General features: G+C 37.8%; 1 protein-coding gene across 1 annotated transcript; it reads right to left on the reverse strand.

Annotated features, from left to right (window-relative positions):
* Positions 1-4,035: 4,035 nt before the first annotated feature.
* Positions 4,036-22,668, reverse strand: LOC134634459 (uncharacterized). The gene is made up of 7 exons (XM_063483672.1): positions 22,595-22,668; positions 17,929-18,001; positions 17,244-17,397; positions 11,333-11,493; positions 11,013-11,219; positions 10,703-10,884; positions 4,036-9,612 (listed from the first exon to the last, which is right to left on the reverse strand). Exons 2-7 carry the CDS (start codon positions 17,984-17,986, stop codon positions 4,084-4,086), a joined length of 6,291 nt encoding a protein of 2,096 aa, XP_063339742.1. The 5' UTR covers positions 17,987-18,001; positions 22,595-22,668; the 3' UTR covers positions 4,036-4,083.
* Between the last annotated feature and the right edge of the window lie 221 nt (positions 22,669-22,889).

Consider the following 22,889-nt stretch of genomic DNA (forward strand, 5'->3'; position numbering starts at 1 on the left):
TTTTTATGCCCAATTTTTGGACGTCAGACTTTGTGCGGTGTTATTCTTTGCAAGCTTCAGGTTTGCTGATTAACTTTGGCATAGTACTGACGTATATGTGGACAGACATGTTTAAACATAAAAGTGGAAAAATTCCCATTTAAAAAATACTTTTATACATGTAAACGTAGTTAAGAAGCAGCTAGTTGTAGTTATCATAAGTGACCACTCTTAGATAGCTTCTGCTAAAAACTCTGCTGCTGCTTGTTTGCTTGAAACCAAAATATAATAAAAATAATGATAAAATAAAAGCTCAAAACATAATAATTCTTTATCCCATGAGTATTACAGTCACCTTATAAGTGCTCTGTACAAGACTTGCTATGAGAACCTCGACTATTTGTTGTGATTACAAATTTCTTTAATTTGTTTCAGATCATACTTTAATCACTTTTTAATTACTTATTTTATTCTATTTTTTAAATTTGTATTTTCAAGAAATTGATAATCCCCCTTTGAAAAGATTGCTTCATTATTTGGTGTTGTATATTAAAAGCTTGACGAAGTTTGTGTCTAGTACTCTAAAACGGTTATGCCCTTTGTCATAGCTCCATTGTAATAATATTTTAAGTCTGCATAGCATTGTTTATGAAGCAGTGAGTTACACAAGTTACACCTATGATCTATGATGTATCTACATAAATAAATTAAAAAACAAAATGAGCTTAAATCTCTTAGCCAACTTTTAATTCAGCTTTGAAAAGTAGGGTATTTGTGTTTGTATTTTTCCTTATCTAAGTGTACAAAATAGATGACTTTTGGCATTGAAAGCTTTGCATATTGAAATGACTATGCCAGTTAGAAATGGTTCATGTATTATGTACCTTTAAAAAAAAGAAAAAAAAGAAGAAGAAGAAAACAATGTTGTCAAGTTTGATTTTTCTGTATCAAAAAAGAAAAAATTACAATAAAGACATGATACATCATGATAGCTTAGGTGAATCCTTTTCACATTTTAAAACTAAAGTGCAGTGGATATTTTTTTATTTTTATTTCATCACATATTCATCTCTCTGGGACCACAGGATGACAACGACCTTTCCCATATGATATGATCATTTTGTGCTCAGCAAAAGGGTCAGAAATCATACGTGCCGCCAAATGATCATTCATGGGACATGCCCGAGTACTGTATCGCACGCTTTTTTCCATTAGTCTCATAAAGTTGATAAACATTCAGAGTTAATCAGTTAACAGTGATACGCACTGATAGTAGATACTAGAAGGAGAGAACCCAGTGATAGATGCGACAAGACCAATTATAAAGATAAAACATTTACTTCATTTAAAAAAATAATACAAGATAAGGCACTTACTTTACATAATTTAGCAGTAAAAGCATTTATAAAGACTTACATGTTTAGTTGCTGTTTTTTCTGTACTATATTATATTTTCATGAGACATATTTTTTTATTTAAAAGGGACAGTGCAGTTTAACATAGTCCAAGTACAAAACATGAAACTAATGTAACGCACATAAGTTTATAGCTATTGCTAATTTTCAACACTTGTCCCTTGTTGGGCTTACAATCACAATACATACATTTTACAATAAAACGTACATTTTCATAAAACCAAAATACATCATAAATACAACTACAATTAATAGACAATAAATTAAAAAATAAAAAATAAATGAATTAAAATGACTACAGCTCTGATTTTCCTTTGACCCAACTTTGACCTTCAGTGTAAAGGATCTGATGTCTGTAATCAATTTGATTTCGGTTGGAAGTGTGTTCCACAGATTGGTGAGTAAAACGGTGATATAAAATATCCTTTGAAAACTTCCAGTTAGTACGATACATTTCATTTGGTTAAAAAAACAAAATTAAAGTTAAAAGTAAAAAAATCAACCAAAATGTAAAAATGAGTGCCAAAAAGGATGCAAAGTACTGAAAACAAGTTGCATTAATATAAGAAATTTCTTTTATTACATTGGGTATTTTATTATTCTTTTTAAAATTTTAATCTGGCTGCAAAATATACATTGAATCCATTATTGTAGTGTTCTGATGGTTGATGGCTGATTGTATTTATATTACTAATTACTAATTTAATATAGTAATTTATTAATTTACTAATTATTAGCATTCTTATTGAGGTTAGTGATTTTAGTGTGTTGGCAATAAATGATTATATTGTAATAACATTATTAGACTATTGATTAACAATTAATTTTTCCACAAATTACAAGATTTCACAATTTTTGCTAATTGCTAATCATTTGTAAACTTTGATGAAGTTGTTTGTGTGTAAATACTGAATCATATATGTAACATTTATGAGTAATACGTTGTAAACTAACGGCTAGCTGGCTTGTAATTTAAAAATGGTGTTATGTGTTATGTTTATATTAATCTTTATAATGTTCATAATATAATAATTCATAACAAGCATGATAAAGATTATATTATTGTATTCATCTATTTTATATATTTTTTATTGTCTTTTATTTTATTTTATTTTATTATATTCTATTTAGATGAGATTATAAAGCTGCAGCTTATTGTTATGACACCTTGTTAAATTGTTTATAGGTACCAAACTGATTGATTACAATTTATAAACCTTAACGGACTGGAGGGGAAACAACTCATGGCTGTCCACTGTGTTTGTATGGCCTGAGTGCCTCCTTGCCTGCTAGTTAACAATTAACACATGCTTAAAAGCTGCTGTGTGGTGCACAGCCATCAGGCTAAAGGACACAGAAATAGGTTTTAATGAATTCTCTGCCCCAAAATCTTTCAGCATTTCGGGACAAAAAAAATGGATGCAGTTGAAGTTAATTTTTATAATCAATTTCATAGCTGACAGCATGTTAGTAATAGCATGTTTTTTTTGATTTGTTTTGTTTTTGTTTTAACAAAATGACAAAAATGTTTGGTCAAGAAAAACAATGCAGTAACCTTAATGTTTTGATTGCGACTGTGCTGCTGCAGGTCTTATGAACAGGGATTATGAGATGCTCAGAAATAATAATCCTGGCACAATAACCCACTACAATGGCACGGGGATGGCCATGAGTGTTATTTTCAAGAAATTAATAATGCCCCTGAAAAGATTGTATTTATTTCTAAGTGTACAAAATAAATGACTTTTGGCATTGAAAACTTTGCATATTGAAATGACTATGCCAGTTAGAAATGGTTCATGTATCATATATCTTCTTCTTTTTTTCTTTTTTTTTTTAAATAAATAAACCAATGTTATCAATTTTGATTTTTCTCTGTCAGAAAATAAAAAAATTATAATAAAGACATGATACATCATGATAGCTTTGGTGCAACCTCTTTCACATTTTACAACTAAAGTGCAGTGGATATTAAATTGCTCTATGATATTTATTTTTTTATTTTATTTTATCACATAGTCATCTCTCTGGGACCAGATTGACCTTTCCCATATGATATGATAATTTTGTGCTCAGCAAAAGGATCAGAAATCATACGTGCCGCCAAATGATCATTCATTGGACATGCAAGGTTTTTTCCATTAGTGTCATAAAGTTGATAAACATTCAGAGTTAATCAGTTAAAAGTGATAAACACTGATAGTAGATAGTAGAAGGAGAGAACCCAGTGACAGATGTAACAAGACCAATTATAAAGATAAAACATTTATTTCAATTTAAGAAAATAATACAAGATAAGGCACTTACTTTACATAATTTAGCAGTAAAAACATTTATAAAGACTTACATGTTTAGTTGCAATCCTGTTTTTTTCTGTACCATATTAGTAAAACAGTGACATAAAATATCCTTTGAAAACTTCCAGTTAGTACAATACATGCCATTTGGTTAAAAAAATATATTACAAAAACAAAAATCAACCAAAATCTCAAACTGAGTGCCAAAAAGGATTCAAAGTTCTGTAAACAAGTTGCATTAATATCAGAACTTTCTTATATTACAATGGCCGTTTTATTTATTTATTTTTTAATTGAATCTCAGTGGAAAAAATATATTGAATCCATTATTGTAGTGTTCTGATGGTTGATGGCTGATTGTATTCATAAAGTAATATCTCCATTTGAGTTTTTCACAATCTAGTAGAAACTTCAGGTTCATCTGGTAGAGACTCTGGGTTCTCACTGACACTTTCGCCTTCAGCTCCTTCACTCAGTAGAGCCGCCATTGTTGCAATAGTTGCATTGGGATCCAACAGTTTCACCAAAGGCACATTCACACCTCTACCCTGAAAGATCAAATTCTGCAAAGTCATAGCCTGCATAGAGTCAATGCCTAAGGATGAAAGTGGTAAATCATCTTTCAGCTCACTCTGCTCCATGCCAATGGTCTCACTAAGTAGAGAGACAACATAGTCCTTTGGAGAGACAGAGACAGCTTGTTTAGTTTGAGAGTAAGTTTCTCTAGATTTTTGGAAGGCTGCCTCAACTAATGCAGAAAGGCGCATAGTCAAGGCTTTATTTTGGGAGAGGATATTGTATCTGATGTTTCTGAAGTGAAACCTGCAAACAGCTTGCTGGGGTTGGTTGAGCACAAGGCATTGCTCCAAGCTTTGATAAATCTCAGCCAAATCTAAAATCATCATTCCCTTTGCCTCCAGAAAACGCTGGAAATGTTCTTTGTTCAAGAGCAGACCAAGGTTCAGAGCTCCCCAGTTGATAGACTGTGCAGGCAAGCTGAGTTTGCGCCTGTATTGACAGAACAGATCGAGAAACGTATTGGCTGCTGCGTAGTTTGTTTGTGATGCATTTCCCAGGAAAGCGGAGATGGAGGAGTAACATACAAAGTAATCCAACGGACAGTGCTTTGTTGCATAGTGCAAATTCAGGACACCGTTTATTTTTGGCCTGAAAACCTTCTCGTACAGAGATCTGTTAAGGGTCTCAATCAGTCCATCATGCAAGACTACTGCACTGTGAAACACACCTCTGATCAGACGACCAGGGAACTTCTTGCCAATGACATTGATGACTTTGTGCACATTCTCAGAAACAGATATGTCACACTCCATGCTGGTGATGCTGTTTCCACACTGTTTCTCCACATTGTTGATTTCTTGCTGTACTTCTGGTGTGGGCTTGCTTCTGGAGAGAATGACAATGTACTCACCACCTCTTTGTGAGATGAACTTAACAGTCTCAAAGCCCAGACCAGAAAGACCACCTGCCACTACATACACAGACCTCTTTCGAAAAAGCCGTTTTTTTGTTGGGAGAAGTGGAATCTCAGACAGTGTGCTGCCAAAATCATTTTCTAGAGCTACGACAGCCAATTTCTTGGAGCTGAAATATGAGTCTGGTTTTGCTGAATCAATGCTTTTTCTTTCAGATTTTGCACTCTGAAAGGTAAAGCTTTCAAGAGCCAATTTCCCATTAAGGTTTAAGGACTTAAGCCAGTGATAAAGGTATGGCCTGTGTGTTCTCAGGAATCCCTTTTGGAAAATGACTGGCATTTGAATTGTCTGTACATGAACACCTTCATTTGCACTTTGGAACACTTCCTCAACGACTAGATCCTGCTTCTGAGATTCACATACGATTACAACATGTTGTAACCCTGGAAAGTTGCAAATTTGAGCAGTTAGGGATTCATCAAATGGAGGCAGAATGACAACTGCACCCAAAAAAGTTCCATTGCACTGCGTTTCAACATTCACATTCCAGCCTGATTTGAAAGCGCTAAGTGCCAAGACTTTCACTAGTGCAGAATCAGGCACAGAGCATATGATTGTTATATTACGCTTGGCTCTGTGCAATGCTTGGTGCAGGATTTCCCATGCTAGCACAAAGTAGGAAACACACGGTGTTTTTTTGAGGACTGGGAACCTTTTGGTGCTGTAGCACACTTCCTGTGGTACTCTGATCTTACTTGCTGCCACCACAGGATAACAGGAAGCAACATGTTCTCCCACTTTGAATTTCCTTACATCTTTCCCAACTGCTGTGACAGTACCGCTGAAGTCAAGAGCGAACAGCTTGTGTTTCTGAGATGATTGCGTGTTCCAATACAGTGTTTTGCCGAATTTTAGTTTTGAAGTGCTGACTGGGAAATAGTCGGATGAGTGAACACATATCTTACTGGCCTGGATTTCAATGAATGTATCACTGATCGGCTCAGCCTCCTCGTCAGAGCGAATGGCACTCAGTTGCGTAATTTCATTTGGATCAGCTGTCAGAAAAATACAAGGTTCAGACACTGTAGATGTATAAGTGCCTACTTTATTGTCAGTAATTTCTAGTGGGGTGCGCACAATGGAAGGTTTCAAGACCTGTCCATCTTTTACCACCAGTTCTGGGTGCTTGCTGCATGGGTATGACCTTAGGACATCAGACAGAGCTGCAATGTCCTCTGCAGAGATCCTGCTCATATCAATCAGCTGAAAAGAAAGATCTGGTAGCTCTGCAGCGAACGATCGTGTCATACCAACAAGAGCGAAACCTGGACTTACGTGGTCTACTGTGATGTCAGATGAACGGTAAGTTATGGCTCTAATTGATTTTGGGAAGTGAATTCGCTTTAGCTCAACAACTATTTGGCGGAAAATCTCACAGCAGTCAGCTAGATTCTGCAGGATGATTTCAGCTGGCCGTGATGTGAGGTCTTCTTTGCCCCACAAAAATAAGACCTCATCAAAGTTTTCCCTAATCTCTGTGATTTTAAGACTTGCCAAAAGAGAAGGGAAACCATTGCCCAAGATGTCCTTTGCATATGTGAAGGGAATGTAAGTAGATGCTGAGTCCAAATGTTTCTTTAGACCATCAGCAATCCCTAAAGTATCACAGAACACCAACGCTTTTGGAGAAGGAGTAGGAATGTGATCATTTGGGACAACGTTGAAGGCATTGTGGTAGAAGTACTCATCTACCACATGAGAACGACTGCCTAGGTACTTGATTATGACATTTTTGACCTCAACCAACACTCTGCCTTCCTTGTCTGCAAAGCACCCACAAACCCCAAAGTGATCAGTGCCCACATCAGTTGCTCTCAGATAAATAGTCATCTCATTTTGCAAAGGTTGAAAGACTGTAAGACTTCCTATTTTGGCAGGAAATCCTGGCCTGCCAGCAAAGATGTGCTCTACTGTAACTGGGAGAAGCTGCATCAAATAATCCAGCAAGACAGGATGAATGCAGTAGCCATGCAAATGAGGCTGAAGTTCTTCGGGAACTGAGACTTTTGCAAAAGCCTCTTTCAGATCATCTCCATAGTGCACATCCTTCTTATTCTGGAAGATGTCTCCATACTGAAAACCTCCTTGAGAGAGATATCCATAAAACTCCTGAAAGCTCACTACAGATGTGCATCGTTTGTTGATGGAGCTTAGTGAAATGCACTGCTCCTCAATCAGCCTCTCTTTCTTTGAAACCACAGTGCCTGATGCATAAACTACAGATGGGGAGAGAACGGTGAATCTGGTTTCCCTCTCTGTTTGTTCTAGTTGCACTTTCATTTCAGGTTTATTCTGTGTTAAAACAAATGGACTGTGAAAATTGACACTGAGCTGCAGTGAACTGAGAGGTACTTTTGGTTTCGCACTGGCCATGCACGCAGCTAAACCCAACTCAGCATAGAAAGCACCAGGGATGATGGGTACATCATTATGCTTATGCTCTTTCAAGTAGAAAGTAGAGTCAGACTTTAGATCACAAGTGAAAATGTTGCTTTCACTTCCCGTCTGACACAGCACAGGATGATTGCTTGCTGTGTTATTCTGTGCTGCCCCAATGATAACATCCCTGTCTGAGCAGTCAAATTGATATTTAGGAAAAGGCAGAGGCACTGTCTCATAGCCTTTATAGAAGGTGTTCCAATCTACTTGAACGCCGAGTTCAAACAGTTTAGAAACAACAGACATGACTGATTCTTGATCTCTTTCTGGCTGCACGGAGGCAAGGACAGCCATGTCATTTCCCAGAGATTCCATAATGTTTCTCTGCAGTGCTCTTCTTGGACCTATCTCAACAAAAACTGTGTACTTCTTTCCTCTAGATGCTGACTGTACTGCCTGCTCAAAAGCAACCGGCTCACGAATGTTTCTAGCCCAGTATTCACCTGTGCAGAAATCTCCCTGCTGGACTTCCTTCCCTGTCACTGTTGAGAACAACTCTGTGTCAAGATCATTTGCCTGTAAGATGCCAATTGTTTTCACAATTTCTGGTAGAATTGGGTCCATCATGTGACTGTGATAAGCAGCAGGGACATCCAGCACACGAAGGAACAGATTCTGACTATTAGCTGAGGTGCTTAGCTCCTTGTGGAAGCGCTCAATTGTGTCTGCATCACCTGAAAGGGTGCAGGACTGTGGGCTGTTATATGCAGCAAGGCAAATTTTACCAGAGTAAGGAGGGAGCAGTGAAGATACCTCTGATACAGCCATGTTGCTGATCACGAGCATCTTTCCCCCGGTGACTTTTCTCTGGAGAGTGCTGCGGAAATATATGACTTTTACTGCATCCTCCAGAGACAAGAGACCAGAGCAGTGAGCGGCTGCCACTTCACCAACAGAGTGTCCAAGAATTGCATCAGCTTTGACTCCCCAGTGCCTGAGCAAGGTAGTAATCCCAACCTGAATAGCAAAGAGAAGAGGTTGGACAACGTCTGGGTTCTTGAAGTCGCTGCTCTCAAATTCGCTCTCAAGCGTATCCAGGATGTCCAGAGGACTCAGCTTTTGGAAAAGTTCCTTAATTTCTTTGATCTTTTCTCTGAATATAGGCTCGTTTTTTAGTAGCTGCTTGCACATACCATGGTAGGTGACACCATTTCCACAGAAGACAAAGACTAACCTTGGATCTGAGAAGGCAACGCTGACATTTTTGCCAACAGTAGCAATTAGCTTCTCTTTTAGATTAACGACAGAAGACACTGTGATGGCCTTTCTGTATTTATGTTTTTGGTGGGTTCTTCTGCAAGCTGACGTGTAGAGCAAAGAATCTAGATCAAACCGGTTTTCTGCCTGTAGCTGATTGATGGTATTTTCCATCATCATGATAAGTGATTTTGAAGAATTTGCAGATATGACAAAATACTTGACTTGCTTCTCATCACGCCTTTGCTTAGAATATGGCTGGATGTGCTGTGTGACAATGGCATGTGCATTTGTTCCCCCAAAACCAAAGTTGTTAACTCCTGCAACTCTTGCACTAGAGCTTTCCCATTTTTCTGGTTCCTTAGGAATTTTAATGTTTAGTGCTGTGGTATCTACACTGGAAGTCTTATCAGTGTAGAACACCGAAGGAACAATGGTCACATGCTTCATCATCAGGAGAACCTTAATGAGTCCAGCAACTCCAGCAGCAGATTCTGTGTGTCCAATATTGCTCTTCACAGAGCCAATCCAGAGTGTCTTTGAACCGGGAGGTCTAGATTTACCAATGACGTTGGAAATGCTTCTTGCCTCTGTTGGGTCTCCAGCTGGGGTTCCAGTCCCATGTGCCTCTATGTACTGGACATTTGCAAGGTCAGACTCCGAATAGATTCTGCGGAGAAGCTCCTCTTGTTGTGTCATGGATGGTTTGGTGATTGGAGTGACAGAGCGGCCATCTTGGTTTACAGCAGTTTTGCTGATTATACCCCAGATATGGTCATGGTCTTGAAGAGCCTGTCAAGATACAAAAAGTTGAAAATGAAGCATCAATAAAAGCGTGTATTGTTAAAGAACATCTCACACCAGAGTCAAATATATGACGTGACATATTTGAACTTTAGCTTATAATTATATAAACTAGATTGCACTGATGTGAGTTGCTCAGCTGTTGAGATAAATACTGCAGAGATTTCCACTTTGTCTTAAATTAAGTGGAACTTTCTCTATTTTGCTTTTCTTTTTATTTTGCGTAAAGCTATAAAAAAGAAACCCTTCTTTTAAGTGCTTCCTTTTTCACAAGGGATTGACACAGTGGATGGATCCATATTTTTGATTTGGCACATATTTTTTCACATGCTCTTCCAGATGCAATTGCCCATGTTTCTCCTGGACATTTTAGGCAAATATTTTAACCACTGTACTATGGAGCCACTTGTACAGCTACGGAAAATACATTTGAAAATATCCTCTATATAAGCTGGTTGATTAAAATTAACTGTGCAAAAAAACTGTTTAATCAGCTGAAATTAAAATTAAATGCTAAACCAAACTGTTGGAGACAATTTTTATAACGCTAAGCGAGCAGGTCAATCACGTTTGATGGAAAGTGTACAGTTGATCACTGCAGTTAATTGCAATTGATCACTGAATATGAAAAAAAAATTAAAGGGAGTCATTGGTGTGTTTTAGCTCATCCTCCCGAAGGACCAACAGCTCTATGCGATGGCGAGGTATCCACCGCCCATCTGTCTGTCGCTCCATAATTCACAAAGATTGCAACTCCCCCTAGAATATTGCTAAGATTTTAGCCAAACTAGATTAACTGTAATGAATATGACAGTTTGTGTGCCTGCTGTACTTCTCAGTGGATGGATTTTAGTTATCATTAGTTTGTGCAACAGAGCCAACCAATGACAAGAAAACTAATAACTTCCTTTCTGTATTTCATGTATTATAGTAATCTATGAATTGTGATGGATCATCAGCTGGTTGAGCTACTACATTGCCAACGTCTGGGTTTGGCACTTTGGCAAACTGTCCATTTAATGTTTAAATTCCGGAAGTATTTGACTTTTTCAAAAATAATTAATCCGCATATGCTGACCTTTTTCAGTGGTTTTAGGAGAACTACTCCGCATCCTTCCCCTCTGCCATATCCATCTGCTCTGCTGGAAAAAGGTTTGCTGGTTCCATCAGGTGAGATCATCTTGGCTTTGCTGAGCGCAACAAACACTCTTGGCTCAAGGATGCAGCTGACCCCTCCACAGACAGCCATTTCACAATCCCCTGATAAGATAAAACACATCATATCATCCCAACTAATTAAACGCTAACGCCGCTTTATAAATAATACGACACTACAGAAAGATTTCCTCTATTGATAATTAACCTGAAGTTATCTATGCTGGACAGACCTTGTTTTATTGACTGACAGGCAAGATGAAGAGCCACAAGGGATGAAGAACAGGCAGAGTCTAAGGATAGCGAAGGTCCAGTGAAGTTGAAGACATAGGAGACTCTGTTTGCTGCAATACTCATGGCAAGCCCTGTGCCAGTCCAGTGGTTGATCACACTTGGGTGCACATGTGCAGCATTTGTTTCATAATCTCTGTTCATTATTCCTATAGAGAAACATAAAACACAAGGGTCATGTACTTGTCATTTTAACATTATTCATTTGAATGGATGTAAAACTTGATGGCAATTCTGGTATAAAAAGCGTTTAGTGCCTTACCAAAAAACACTCCTGTTCTGGTCCCACTGGCTTTTTCCATTGGAATTCCAGCATTTTCTAAAGCCCTGTAGACACACTGAAGGAGCTGTTTTTGCTGAGGATCCATTTGTTCCACTTCACTGTCACTGATGCCAAAAAACCTGTGGTCAAATTCATTAAACCTGAAAATATCAAAAAACGAAGGTCAGATTCAGGCAATGGGATGCTCCAATTATGTTTTAAATTCTTCCTTCTTAGATTATTTCTCATACATGATAATGGATTGCATTTATATAGCGCTTTTCTAGACACTCAAAGCGCTTTGCAATTCCACTATTCATTCATTCTCACATTCACACACTGGTGGAGGCAAACCACAGTTGTAGCCACAGCTGCCCTGGGGCAGACTGACAGAAGCGAGGGTGCCATATCGCGCCATCGGCCCCTCTGGCCAACACCAGTAGGCGGTAGGGTGAAGTGTCTTGCCCAAGGACACAACAACCAAGACAGACAGAGCTGGGGAGCAAACTGGCAACCTTCTGTTTACAAGATGAGCTTCCCAACCCCCTGAACCACGGTCGCCCATGTGTTGCATTTACAGTGTGATGCATGTACAGACTCTAACGCTGTACAGCTGTTTCTATTGTACAGGGTGGGCCATTTATATGGATACACCGTAATAACATGGGAATGGTTGGTGATATTAAAGTCCTGTTAGTATATGTGAGGGGGCAAACTCCTCAAGATGGGTGGTGACCATGGTGGCCATTTACAAGTCAGCCAGCTTGGATACAACTTTTGTTTTTTCAATAGGAAGAGGGCCATGTGACACATCAAAGTTATTGGTAATGTCACAAGAAAAACAATGGTGTGCTTGGTTTCAATGTAACTTTATTCTTTCATGAGTTATTTACAAGTTTCTGACCACTTATAAAATGTGTTCAATGTGCTGCCCATTGTGTTGGATTGTCAATGCAACCCTCTTCTCCCACTCTTCACACACTGATAGCAACACCGCAGGAGAAATGCCAGCACAGGCATCCAGTATCCATAGTTTCAGGTGCTGCACATCTCGTATCTTCACACCATAGACAATTGCCTTCAGATGACCCCAAAGATAAAAGTCTAAGGGGGTCAGATCGGGAGACCTTGGGGGCCATTCAGCTGGCCCACGACGGCCAATCCACTTTCCAGGAAACTGTTCATCTAGGAATGCTCGGACCTGGCACCCATAATGTGGTGGTGCACCATCTTGCTGGAAAAACTCAGGGAACATGCCAGCTTCAGTGCATAAATAGGGAAACACATCATCATGTAGCAGTTTCAAATATCCAGTGGCCTTGAGGTTTCCATTGATGAAGAATGGACCCACTATCGTTGTACCCCATATACCACACCAAACCATCACTTTTGTTGTTCCAACAGTCTTGGAGGGATCCATCCAGTGTGGGTTAGTGTCAGACCAATAGCGGTGGTTTTGTTTGTTAATATTCACCATTCACATAAAAGTTTGCCTCATCACTGAACAAAATCTTCTGCGTGAACTGAGGGTCCTGTTCCAATTTTTGTTTTGCCCATTCTGCAAATTCTGTGCGCCGATCTGGGTCATCCTCGTTGAGATGCTGCAGTAGCTGGAGTTTGTAAGGGTGCCATTTATGAGTAGCTAATATCCGCCGAAGGGATGTTCGACTAATGCCACTCTCCAGTGACATGCGGCGAGTGCTACGCTGTGGGCTCTTGCTGAATGAAGCTAGGACAGCCACTGATGTTTCTTCATTAGTGACAGTTTTCTTGCGTCCACATTTTGGCAAATCCAACACTGAACCAGTTTCACGAAACTTAGCAAGCAGTTTGTTAACTGTAGCATGGGAGATGGGTGGTCTCGTAGGGTGTCTTGCATTGAAATCTGCTGCAATGACCCGGTTACTGCGTTCACTAGATAGCAACACAATTTTGATCCGCTCCTCACGTGTTAACCTCTTCGACATGTCAATGGCTGTGAACAAAGAGAAACTTGTAAATAACTCATGAAAGAATAAAGTTACGTTGAAACCAAGCACACCATTGTTTTTTTTTTGTGACATTACCAATAAGTTTGATGTGTCACATGGCCCTCTTCCTATTGAAAAAACAAAAGTTGTATCCAAGATGGCCGACTTCTAAATGGCCACCATGGTCACCACCCATCTTGAGGAGTTTGCCCCCTCCCATATACTAATGTGCCAGAAACAGGACTTTAATATCACCAACCATTCCCATTTTATTACGGTGTATCCATATAAATGGCCCACCTTGTAGTTCTAAGGGTTTGTTATTTGGCTTCCCTGTGTTGTGTGTTGTCTACTCTGTGCCTTCCTGTCCCATGTTTTCTCTGTTCCACCTGTTTGCAATATGGAGCAGCCATAAATAAAGGCTTACCTTTTTTTCAAAACATTTTCCTGCAACTTTACTGTTCTGCAGTAATAAAAATGTTGGTCCTGAAAGGAGTGTTGTGTTTAGACTGTAAAACAGTACCATACAAAAGTTATTAAAGATTTTTTGTTTCATTAGAGTGGCCTACTAAACCTTGGTGGGGAAACATGTTCTGATAGCAGGGTCGATAAACTGTACTCTTTTTTTAAACCAAAGCCCTATCAACCTCTTTAAACATATTATTGCTTCAGTGTCTAATTATAGAAGCCAATCAATATAACTACTATATATGGAAATGTCAGGGTTAAACACACACGATGAGGAAAATGAATTTTGAAGTGAGTGTGGCTAAAAGTAAGTGAAAATGCAGTACACCATGGTCACCACCCATCTTGAGGAGTTTACCCCCTCACATATACTAATGTGCCACAAACAGGACTTTAATATCACCAACCATTACCATATTATTACAGTGTATCCATATAAATGGCCCACCCTGTACAAACCTATAATCAGTTTCTACTTTTGGTTTGTCCACAATTTCAGTGCAATACTCCACCAAAAGAAAGGAAACTAATGCAAATGAAGGGCATATTTGCAGCTTAAATCAAAGGAGCTAAAGACAAAACACTGCAGTTTGGTAAAACACCGTGAAAGAAAAAACCTAAGTCATGGTAAAAATAAAGTACATTCTCTTTCTATTCTGATGTTTTACATATCTGGACATGACAAATATAATTTGGTCCAGGTCACAAAATAGGTCAATACAACCTAAAGTGCATTAAAACACATGGCATATTACAGTGGTTCCCAAACTTTTAAACTGCAATAAATTACAGGTAGTAATAAAATACACTACTAACTCTTTTACGCTACGTCCACACCTATAAGGGTATTTTTGAAAACGCAGCTGTTTCTATGCGTTTGGGCCTTTCGTCCACACGTAAACGGCGTTTCGAATCACCGAAAACGGAGATTTTTTAAAACTCAGTTTTTGCATGTACGTGTGGACGAGGAATGCAGAGTTCGTCACGCAACGTCAAAGGTTATGTGCCTTTTTTCACGTCACGCTGTGCGCCACGTTATTGTTTACATGAGATGAATTTCTACAATGACAGATAGTGAGATTAACAGTATTTTGTCTCTATCTGCAGTTTTTACACGCTTACATACACACACGCAGTTACTGTCCCTCCATTTAGAAAGGCAGAGGCGTCACGGTGTAATTAGTTTTTTTCCTGTGTAATAATATTCAACATTGCCATCAATACGTTTTTCAAAAAATGCCTCTCTGTGCAAAATGGGTTTAAAAACAAACAACTGTGGGATACTGTTTGTCCGTGGTTTGGACAGGGGGAACAAATTGTGGCAGGATCAGTCTGATATTATTTGTATCCCGCTGTAACTTTACTGTATAAAGAGCTAACATCTCCAAAATGTCAGGAGTAGTTAGTCATTATAAGAAGTGTTTGTGAACTTAAAATCAAGCATGTGGAATGCTGTTTGTCTGTGATTTGGAGAGCCCAGCACGTGCTCCCGACGCAGGGAAAACCAATTCTGCAGGGGAGACCTACCTTGGCACTTGTGCAGGTGAAACCAAAGGGAAGATATGCTGCACCATATTTTCTAGTCTTTGGCTTGGAAGGAAGTTGGTTTGGAAACATATTTGGCGATGCTTCATCTCCTGCTTTGCGTTTGTGTGGGAGCCCCGTCAAAAACCTGTCCATTATGCTAGCAGTGTCCAAGAGTTCTTTTTTTTTTTTTTTTTTTTTTTTTTTATACCGCGCCCCCCTACAATGGCTCTGCATCTCCCCTAGGGGGCGGGCCCCACACTTTGGGAACCTCTGGCATATTACATCATGCTTTTATTTATTTAAAAACACAAACAAGCAAACTAAGCCAAAATGCAGAAGCAATGTGTGAAAAAAAGATCTTCACTACTTCCATAGAAATTAACTGGTTACCTAGCAGCCAAGCCCTGCATATCAAACAAACTTGATTTACTGATCCTAAAGTTTGAGCACCTCACACTTGTTGATCAGTTATCTTTTGGCAGTTTGTTGGTCTGGAGCATTCAGGTTTGTGATAACACAATGTCAGAGAGGTAAGACAGCAATGACTCGTGAGAATTATTATAGGCAAGTGGAAAACATTCAAGACAGTTTTTCATTGTCCCAGGAGTGGAAGTCCCAGCAAATTTATGGCTTGTTTGAAACGGTTTACCAGCCTCTTCTCTCTAAAAAGAACATTTCAGCACTGCTTAAGTTTGCAAAGTTGCATCTGGACAAACCACAGGACTCGCTTGGACAGATGAGACCAAAGTGGAGATTTTTGACCATAACACACAGTAAATGTTTTGTAGTTCATCTGAGGTTGTACTTGCCCAAATTTAAGACCTGATAGAAATGGATGATTTTTATTATGTCCTGATATGTAAAACCTCAAAACTTTTTTCTTAACGTAACTGTATCCATCAGCGCTGTGTCTCATTTTACTGCCTTAATGATCATGTGCTACATTTATGACTGAAGGTGACTGAGCACTAAATTGCTTATATTTTATGATTAACATATAAGACAGTTCTTTGTCAGTGTTCAACAAGCATTTCAGTGAGTTCACTGTAAGTGGGTTATCTTGTTATTTGTATTTCACAGTTATATACAGCCAATAGGTGATGTTCAGTCTGTGACATCACCAGCAATGTCTATACAACACACTGAGTCCGTTAGGTCATCTTCCATCCAGTTGGATTACAGCACAACTGATATTTTATTATCATTCCCCCAAAGTCCTATTATGAGCACTTATGCTTCATGAATTGGTCTCCCAGGGTGAAAACGTTTTTGTGGAGTTTGACTGTAAGATCCCAAGGAATCTGATTGAGAACATTCAGCAGGAAAGGCCTAAACTGAGTGAATTCTGCAGTTTCCCAGCAGGAACAACACCACCTGAATCAACTGCCAGATTTGCCTCCCTGCACAGAGGCAGGTGAAAGTAATCTAAAATGATGCCTAAAGTTAAGAAATGAACTGTTTTTCATAATTTTTGTAGTCACTCTGAAATGGCACTGTTTTTGAAGATAAAGCAGGGTTGTTGTTATCTAATATAACATGGACTTGATAAGAAAAACCTTCAGTGATAGTTAATGGGTTAAATTGAACCATGCATCATAAATTATTTCACGAGTATTAATAGGACATCTAGACATATGTAAACAGACTCATGTCCATGGAACATTGTGCTAACTAATGGAGGTTTATCATGTTAAGAGTCCATATTTGAGTAGTCCAGTGTTTGGAGCACTTCTTTTATTTTCAAAAGGGGAAAAAACAAAACTGTCTTTGGAAAAGCGTCAAAATAGGACATCTCTGTTTTAATACAAATTAGGAGCAGCAGTGTAATTTCATTAAGCAACACTTCATGAAGTGTGAAATTGCCAAACAAAAGTTTATATGACTGTATTGATAGGCGCACATTTGTAAAACAGATAAGCAGATCTAAATGAGATAAAGGGCCATACCCGTCAATGAGAGCAGCCTTGGCTGTGCGGGATTTACCCGGCTTGTTGTCATCGGGATCATACCAGCTGCTTAAGTCAAATCTCTCTTTGGGAATTGGCACAGAGCAGTTTCTCCCATTCACCAGAACCTTCCAGAAATTGTCAAGCCCCTCTCCTGTTTTTGGGAAAAGATACATATAAAACACTTACTTTTTAAATTTTATGTAACTTCACTGAGATACTTTTCACTGTTCTTAATGTACTGTTTGGGGAATGGTACAGTTTTTGCCTCTGTATACCACCATTTATGTCTTTTTAAGAATTTACTAGATTAAGCCTAGCAATGCCTCCTTCACCTCAGGAACAAATCTTTTGGGTGTTCCGGTGAACAGCTACCAAGTTTTTTGTAACAAGGGAACAGGCCTCCTCTGTCAAATTACTTTTGAGCCTCTGAAAATGACTGCAGTTCGTAAACAATTCATCCAATACTTTTGTCAAACCCCTTTAATTAAAGCTGAAAGTCTGCACTTTCATAATCTTGACTGATTTCAAATCCACTGTGGTGGTGCACAGATGCAAAAACACAAAAATGTCCTTGTCTAAATACTTCTGGATCTGACTATACACCATGTGATGCACAAAAATCAAATTAGGTAGTAAAATAATATAAAACACACAAAACAGAAACTTCTTAAATTTTCCTCACCGCCTGGAAAATTGCATCCAATTCCCACCACTGCAATGCTGTCTTCAGTTTCTTCCATTGTGACAGAAAATCACTGAAAAATAAATAAATAAAACAAAACATAAATCTTTAGTGTGTCAGCATGCAATCCCCATGGCAGCAGATCAGAAAAAAGTGGAGCGCGTTATTGAGTGAAACAGTGTAATTAGTCCAGTTTAGTCATGCACCACTGTATCCTTACATCCATCCTGTTGGCAGTTTCCCTCACTGATGGTATCACTGCTGGACTTGCCGTTCTTATAGCCAGCTTCTTTTCTTTATTAAACATTAATGATTCATGCTATACGTGGCCATGGAGATGAAGGACTTCAGTGCACACATTTATGGTGCCTCGCAAATGATTAGACCACGTTTAATGGGCAAGTCAATATGTTATATAATAGCATGGCCCTATCACAGTTTCAGTTTAACTAATTATCATGTTTAAAATCCTGGAAACATCTGGAAATGGTTAAAAAAAAAGACATTTTACACTAACTCATATTGTTAATTAATAAGACAAGTAAGTAATAAGTAAGCCATAACTGTTATCAGTATTACAATTTACATACCACAGTATGTTAAGTGATTGTACATAACTTTGTTAATTACTTGATTAGATAAGTTAAGGTCATAGTAGATGTTCATAGCCAAGAATGTCCAGAAGTAACAATATCTCTAAGGTAACTTTTAAACTAAATAGTTTCTAATAATACCACAGAACAAATCAGTTACTTATTAGGAGGATGTTTATTAAATGCTGCATGTTAAAGTTCCTCTAATTCACTCAAAATGATCACAGTTGACCTAATTATAAATGAATAAAAATACAAATTTATGGTTGATTTAAATTTTAAATATGAAGTTAAATGTTGAATCACAAATTGACCAAAAAGCAGGATAAGATTCTTTAAAACAATTAATAATTATTATTTTTCCCCCAAGGGCTTGGTGTATGAATTGAATCTTTAAGCAACATAAGGAACAATAGACTGGTTTTCCTGGTTAGTGTTATCATCTTATTGCCATTACCAAGAAACCACAGCCCCACAGAATTACAAGGTAGAATTCCAACCAACAAGCATTGTCTTTATTACCCTCCCTTTGTGTTTAATGATTAAATGAATGAAATCCATGATTTTATTAACTTGATCAAAATATTTCAGGGTCTTAACACAGCAGAACATTTAATATTTTGGTATAAGGAAACGCAGACGTTCATAAGTTATTATTAGAGGATAAATAATGTGTCTGTCTCAGTAATAAATAATAATAATAATGAGCTGAAGTAATGAAGGATAAAGTAATATACCCAGTGTTTGAGTTCAGGCTTCAGGCTGGTTTAACCTTTAGCAGGTCCAGTGTTGAATTTGACAGCAAATTAGGATTTAGTTTTAGTCATAATTAAGGCATTAAATTATTTTAGTTTCAGTCGACTAGGCATCACAAGATGATAGGAGAATAAATCTAAATTTGACTCATTTGATTTGAAAAATAAAAAGTGTAAAAGTTTGTCTGTTTTTACCAGCAGGAGTTGCTCCATTTTATTTTCCTTGAAATCAAATACAAAATCCGTTGGTAGGTGCGCTCTTCTCCTTACAAATGCTGAAATTTTATTGGTTTTCCGTGAGAAGAGCATGGGAATAAATAAGCCCCTCCACACACACCCCCGTTTCCCGGGAACACATCAAACGTGCCGGTCTAACCTTTCTGCACAAGGAAATAAATTCTGATTGGATCGCTTCGAAACTCGCCCCGCCTTTCTACACAACTTAAATTAGTTCTGATTCAACCTCGTTTTTATTCGTAGACAAAACTGTCAATACACGTCATCATAAAGTTGTCATCTTGTTTTCGTCAGAAAAAAAATAAAGACAATTATTGATTAATGAAATTAACACTCATTTTTGGAGAAAAACATCTATTATCAATATTATCAAAACCAGACATGAAAGCATAACAGCCACAATGATTTAAATATAGTTTACTGAAAGCGAAAATGAAAAAACAAACTTTTTGTTTAGTTTATAGCCACGTATAACCATTAAACTTTAAGCGTTATCATGAAAGCCTCACACACTGTAAACAGGTTGCTGTAAATTTTACAGCAACTTACTGGCAGATGGATGCGAGTAATTAGCTGTAAAAGGATTTGCAGGAACCGTTTTTGTAAGTACTTTTTACATCCTGCTCAAAAGGTATTTTCTATAAATTTGCTGTGACTGGATTTTACAATAATTTACATTTACAGCAGTTACTGCAAGTGTATTTTTATGTTGTGTGTTTATTCATCTAAAGCGAAGTAACTAACTTTTATTTACAGTAATTTTCCGTAATTTCATTTACAGTAACTTACTGTAAAGAAAATGACAGAAACCACTGTGTCTAGCTACCAATTATAATCATCAATATTAAATCAACGTGCATGACACAAGATCTGTTTATTGCAAAAAACTAGACTATAAATTTAAAGCTGTAGCAGGAAACATCACATTTGTAGGAGTTGCACTTGCGTTTCCCACATAGCCCCAGTCGGGATTTACAGCAGAAACCTTCTTGCTGTGAGGCAATAGTACGAACCACAGCTACTGTAACGCCCTAGTTCAAATCTGTGTGAGGGTACCCCATTTCCTCATGTGCACCATGTATCAAGAGGTGAAGCTGTTAAACTGCTTGAAGATTCCCCAATGAGCCTTTAAAGACTAGCAGGTGCACCTCTCTCCTTTAGACTGTGCCATATAGAGGTGTTTTTTTTCCATATGGTCATACTTATTTTGAACTGTGAACCATGTAAAGTTACTCCTGTGAAGTCCAAGTATAAAAATATAGAGTTGAATTCACAGGTTTTCTTCACCTGTTCATAAGCCCTACACTTTTCTCTATCTCAGATCCCCACCAGCTGCAGTCAGTTTTATTATCAAGTCTCCTTTGATAACTTGGCCTCTTGAACCCTGTTCTGGCAGTGAGTCACAGTTTAAGCCCATTTATCCATTTGTTATCTGTTCAGTTCAGGTCTGCAGCGTTTCCCGAGTTCCTGCTTTGTCCGCCTTCTCTTAGCATTTCCCCCCTGAACTGTTTGGCCCTACTATCAGATATTTTCTTGCTTTTGTTTATTTGATGTGACATTACTTATTACTACGTAAATAAGACAGATTTAGCCCTACAGGCCAATTTTCATCCATTACTCTTGAAGAAAATTAACCTATGTCATTAACATTTTTGCACAGTTTAAAGTTTTTTAAATCACTGTTTCTATTATTACTTGAAGGCGCTTAATGTTTAAAGATGATGAAAACCTGATGAAGGGGATGCAGTTACTTTATACCTGGTGAATGCCTGTTGATGTTGTACCTGGGCAACAAACCTGTTTCACTGTGTGAGTCAAAGGCAAATGTGACCATAATAAATTCTTTCCAAGGAACAACTAAAAAGCCAAAACTGTGCAACGTGCAGAATAAAGTTTTACAGCTGTGTTGTTGAGATAAAAATGAAGTGTTTAAAGATTGGCGTGCCCTGGCCCATAAGTGCTCAGGCAGTGATGCCGAAAATTGATTATTCAGTTGTACTACAGTGGAAATTTGTCACAGTTGTGTTTTCTTTGCATTAACTGGCTTGACAAAGCTTAAAACCCCAGTCAGTGATAACAGATATCGGCAATGGTTATAAACTATATTTGTTTTAGGATCTGTGCACACTAACATAAAAACTGGTGTTTCATTCTTCATTCTTGTAGCTCTTCTCCACAAAATAATCGCTATGGGTGCCGCCTACTCGAGATGTTATCAGATAATGACCATAAAAAGGTGATACAAATGTACAAAGAAGATTTAAAAAACAGTAAAATGTTGCACTGTTTCAAATATAGGAAGCAAAATTAATGCTAATCTTGAGATTTAGTGCATAGAGTGTCAAAATTGACATTTTAATTTTAGTAAATTAATTTGATACTGGGTCCTTTAAATATTAAATGTTATAGTTATAATATCTAATATATTATGATATCTATATCTGTAGGTAGTTTGTATACACTCCTTTTCTGTGTATTTATTTGTAATATTTATATAGAGATGTATATATTATATATATTTTTTGCACCATGACACTGTGTACAACCTTGGCAACAAAACTGATTCTGATTCTAAAAAGGCTAAAAATTTCATAATGAATACATCTCACCCTGGTCACCTACTTTTTGAACTCTTACCATCTGCCAGACAGTGCAGTTAGAGAAAGGACAGAAGGACTGAATAGCAGAGCAATAAAAAGCATTAAAATGCTACAATGTCCACTTGAATGTGCTCGGTGTAATAAGAGGTTGTGCAATTTGAGAGAATAGAGACAGGTTGTTTTTGTCTTTTCGATGTCTTATATCGTTTTTTTTTTATAGTTTATAGTTTACAGTTTATAGACTGCTGTTAATGATCTTTGCACTCGTGACACAGAAAACTCTGACTTTAAATGGACGTTTATCTCGCTTTATATTGAATTGCATAATCTGAGAAAGTATCCTTTACTCTAAGCCGATAAGCTGCTGCAAAACATCATGTTTAACTTTCAAAACAACAAATGGTGAAAGCCACTGTACTAATATGCTACTAGGTAATGACAAGTAACAATATAATTTCCATGTGTTACAGCAAAGGTGTACCTGTGGTATCCACCCCTCTCCTTCTTCAGTGATGGGTCAACAGCACAGTAAATTGTTGTCTCCCTGGACAGAGTTTTTGGTAAAAGGACTGATCATCTTCATGGAGAATTTCTGGACACCATTCAGATAACGACATAACTCACGCTGAACAACTCCAGTATGGAGAGAGTAGGTCGTCACGCCTGTGCCTAAAAGTAAGGAAAAAGTGAATGAAATCACCAACAGTAAAGCTACTAGTCATGCATTTGATTTGAACAGAAAACTGGCAAATTAAAAGAAAGAAAATGACAGGTAT

The sequence above is a fragment of the Pelmatolapia mariae genome, linkage group LG9, assembly GCF_036321145.2.
Source record: "Pelmatolapia mariae isolate MD_Pm_ZW linkage group LG9, Pm_UMD_F_2, whole genome shotgun sequence".
In the NCBI taxonomy this organism is placed as follows: Eukaryota; Metazoa; Chordata; class Actinopteri; order Cichliformes; family Cichlidae; genus Pelmatolapia; species Pelmatolapia mariae.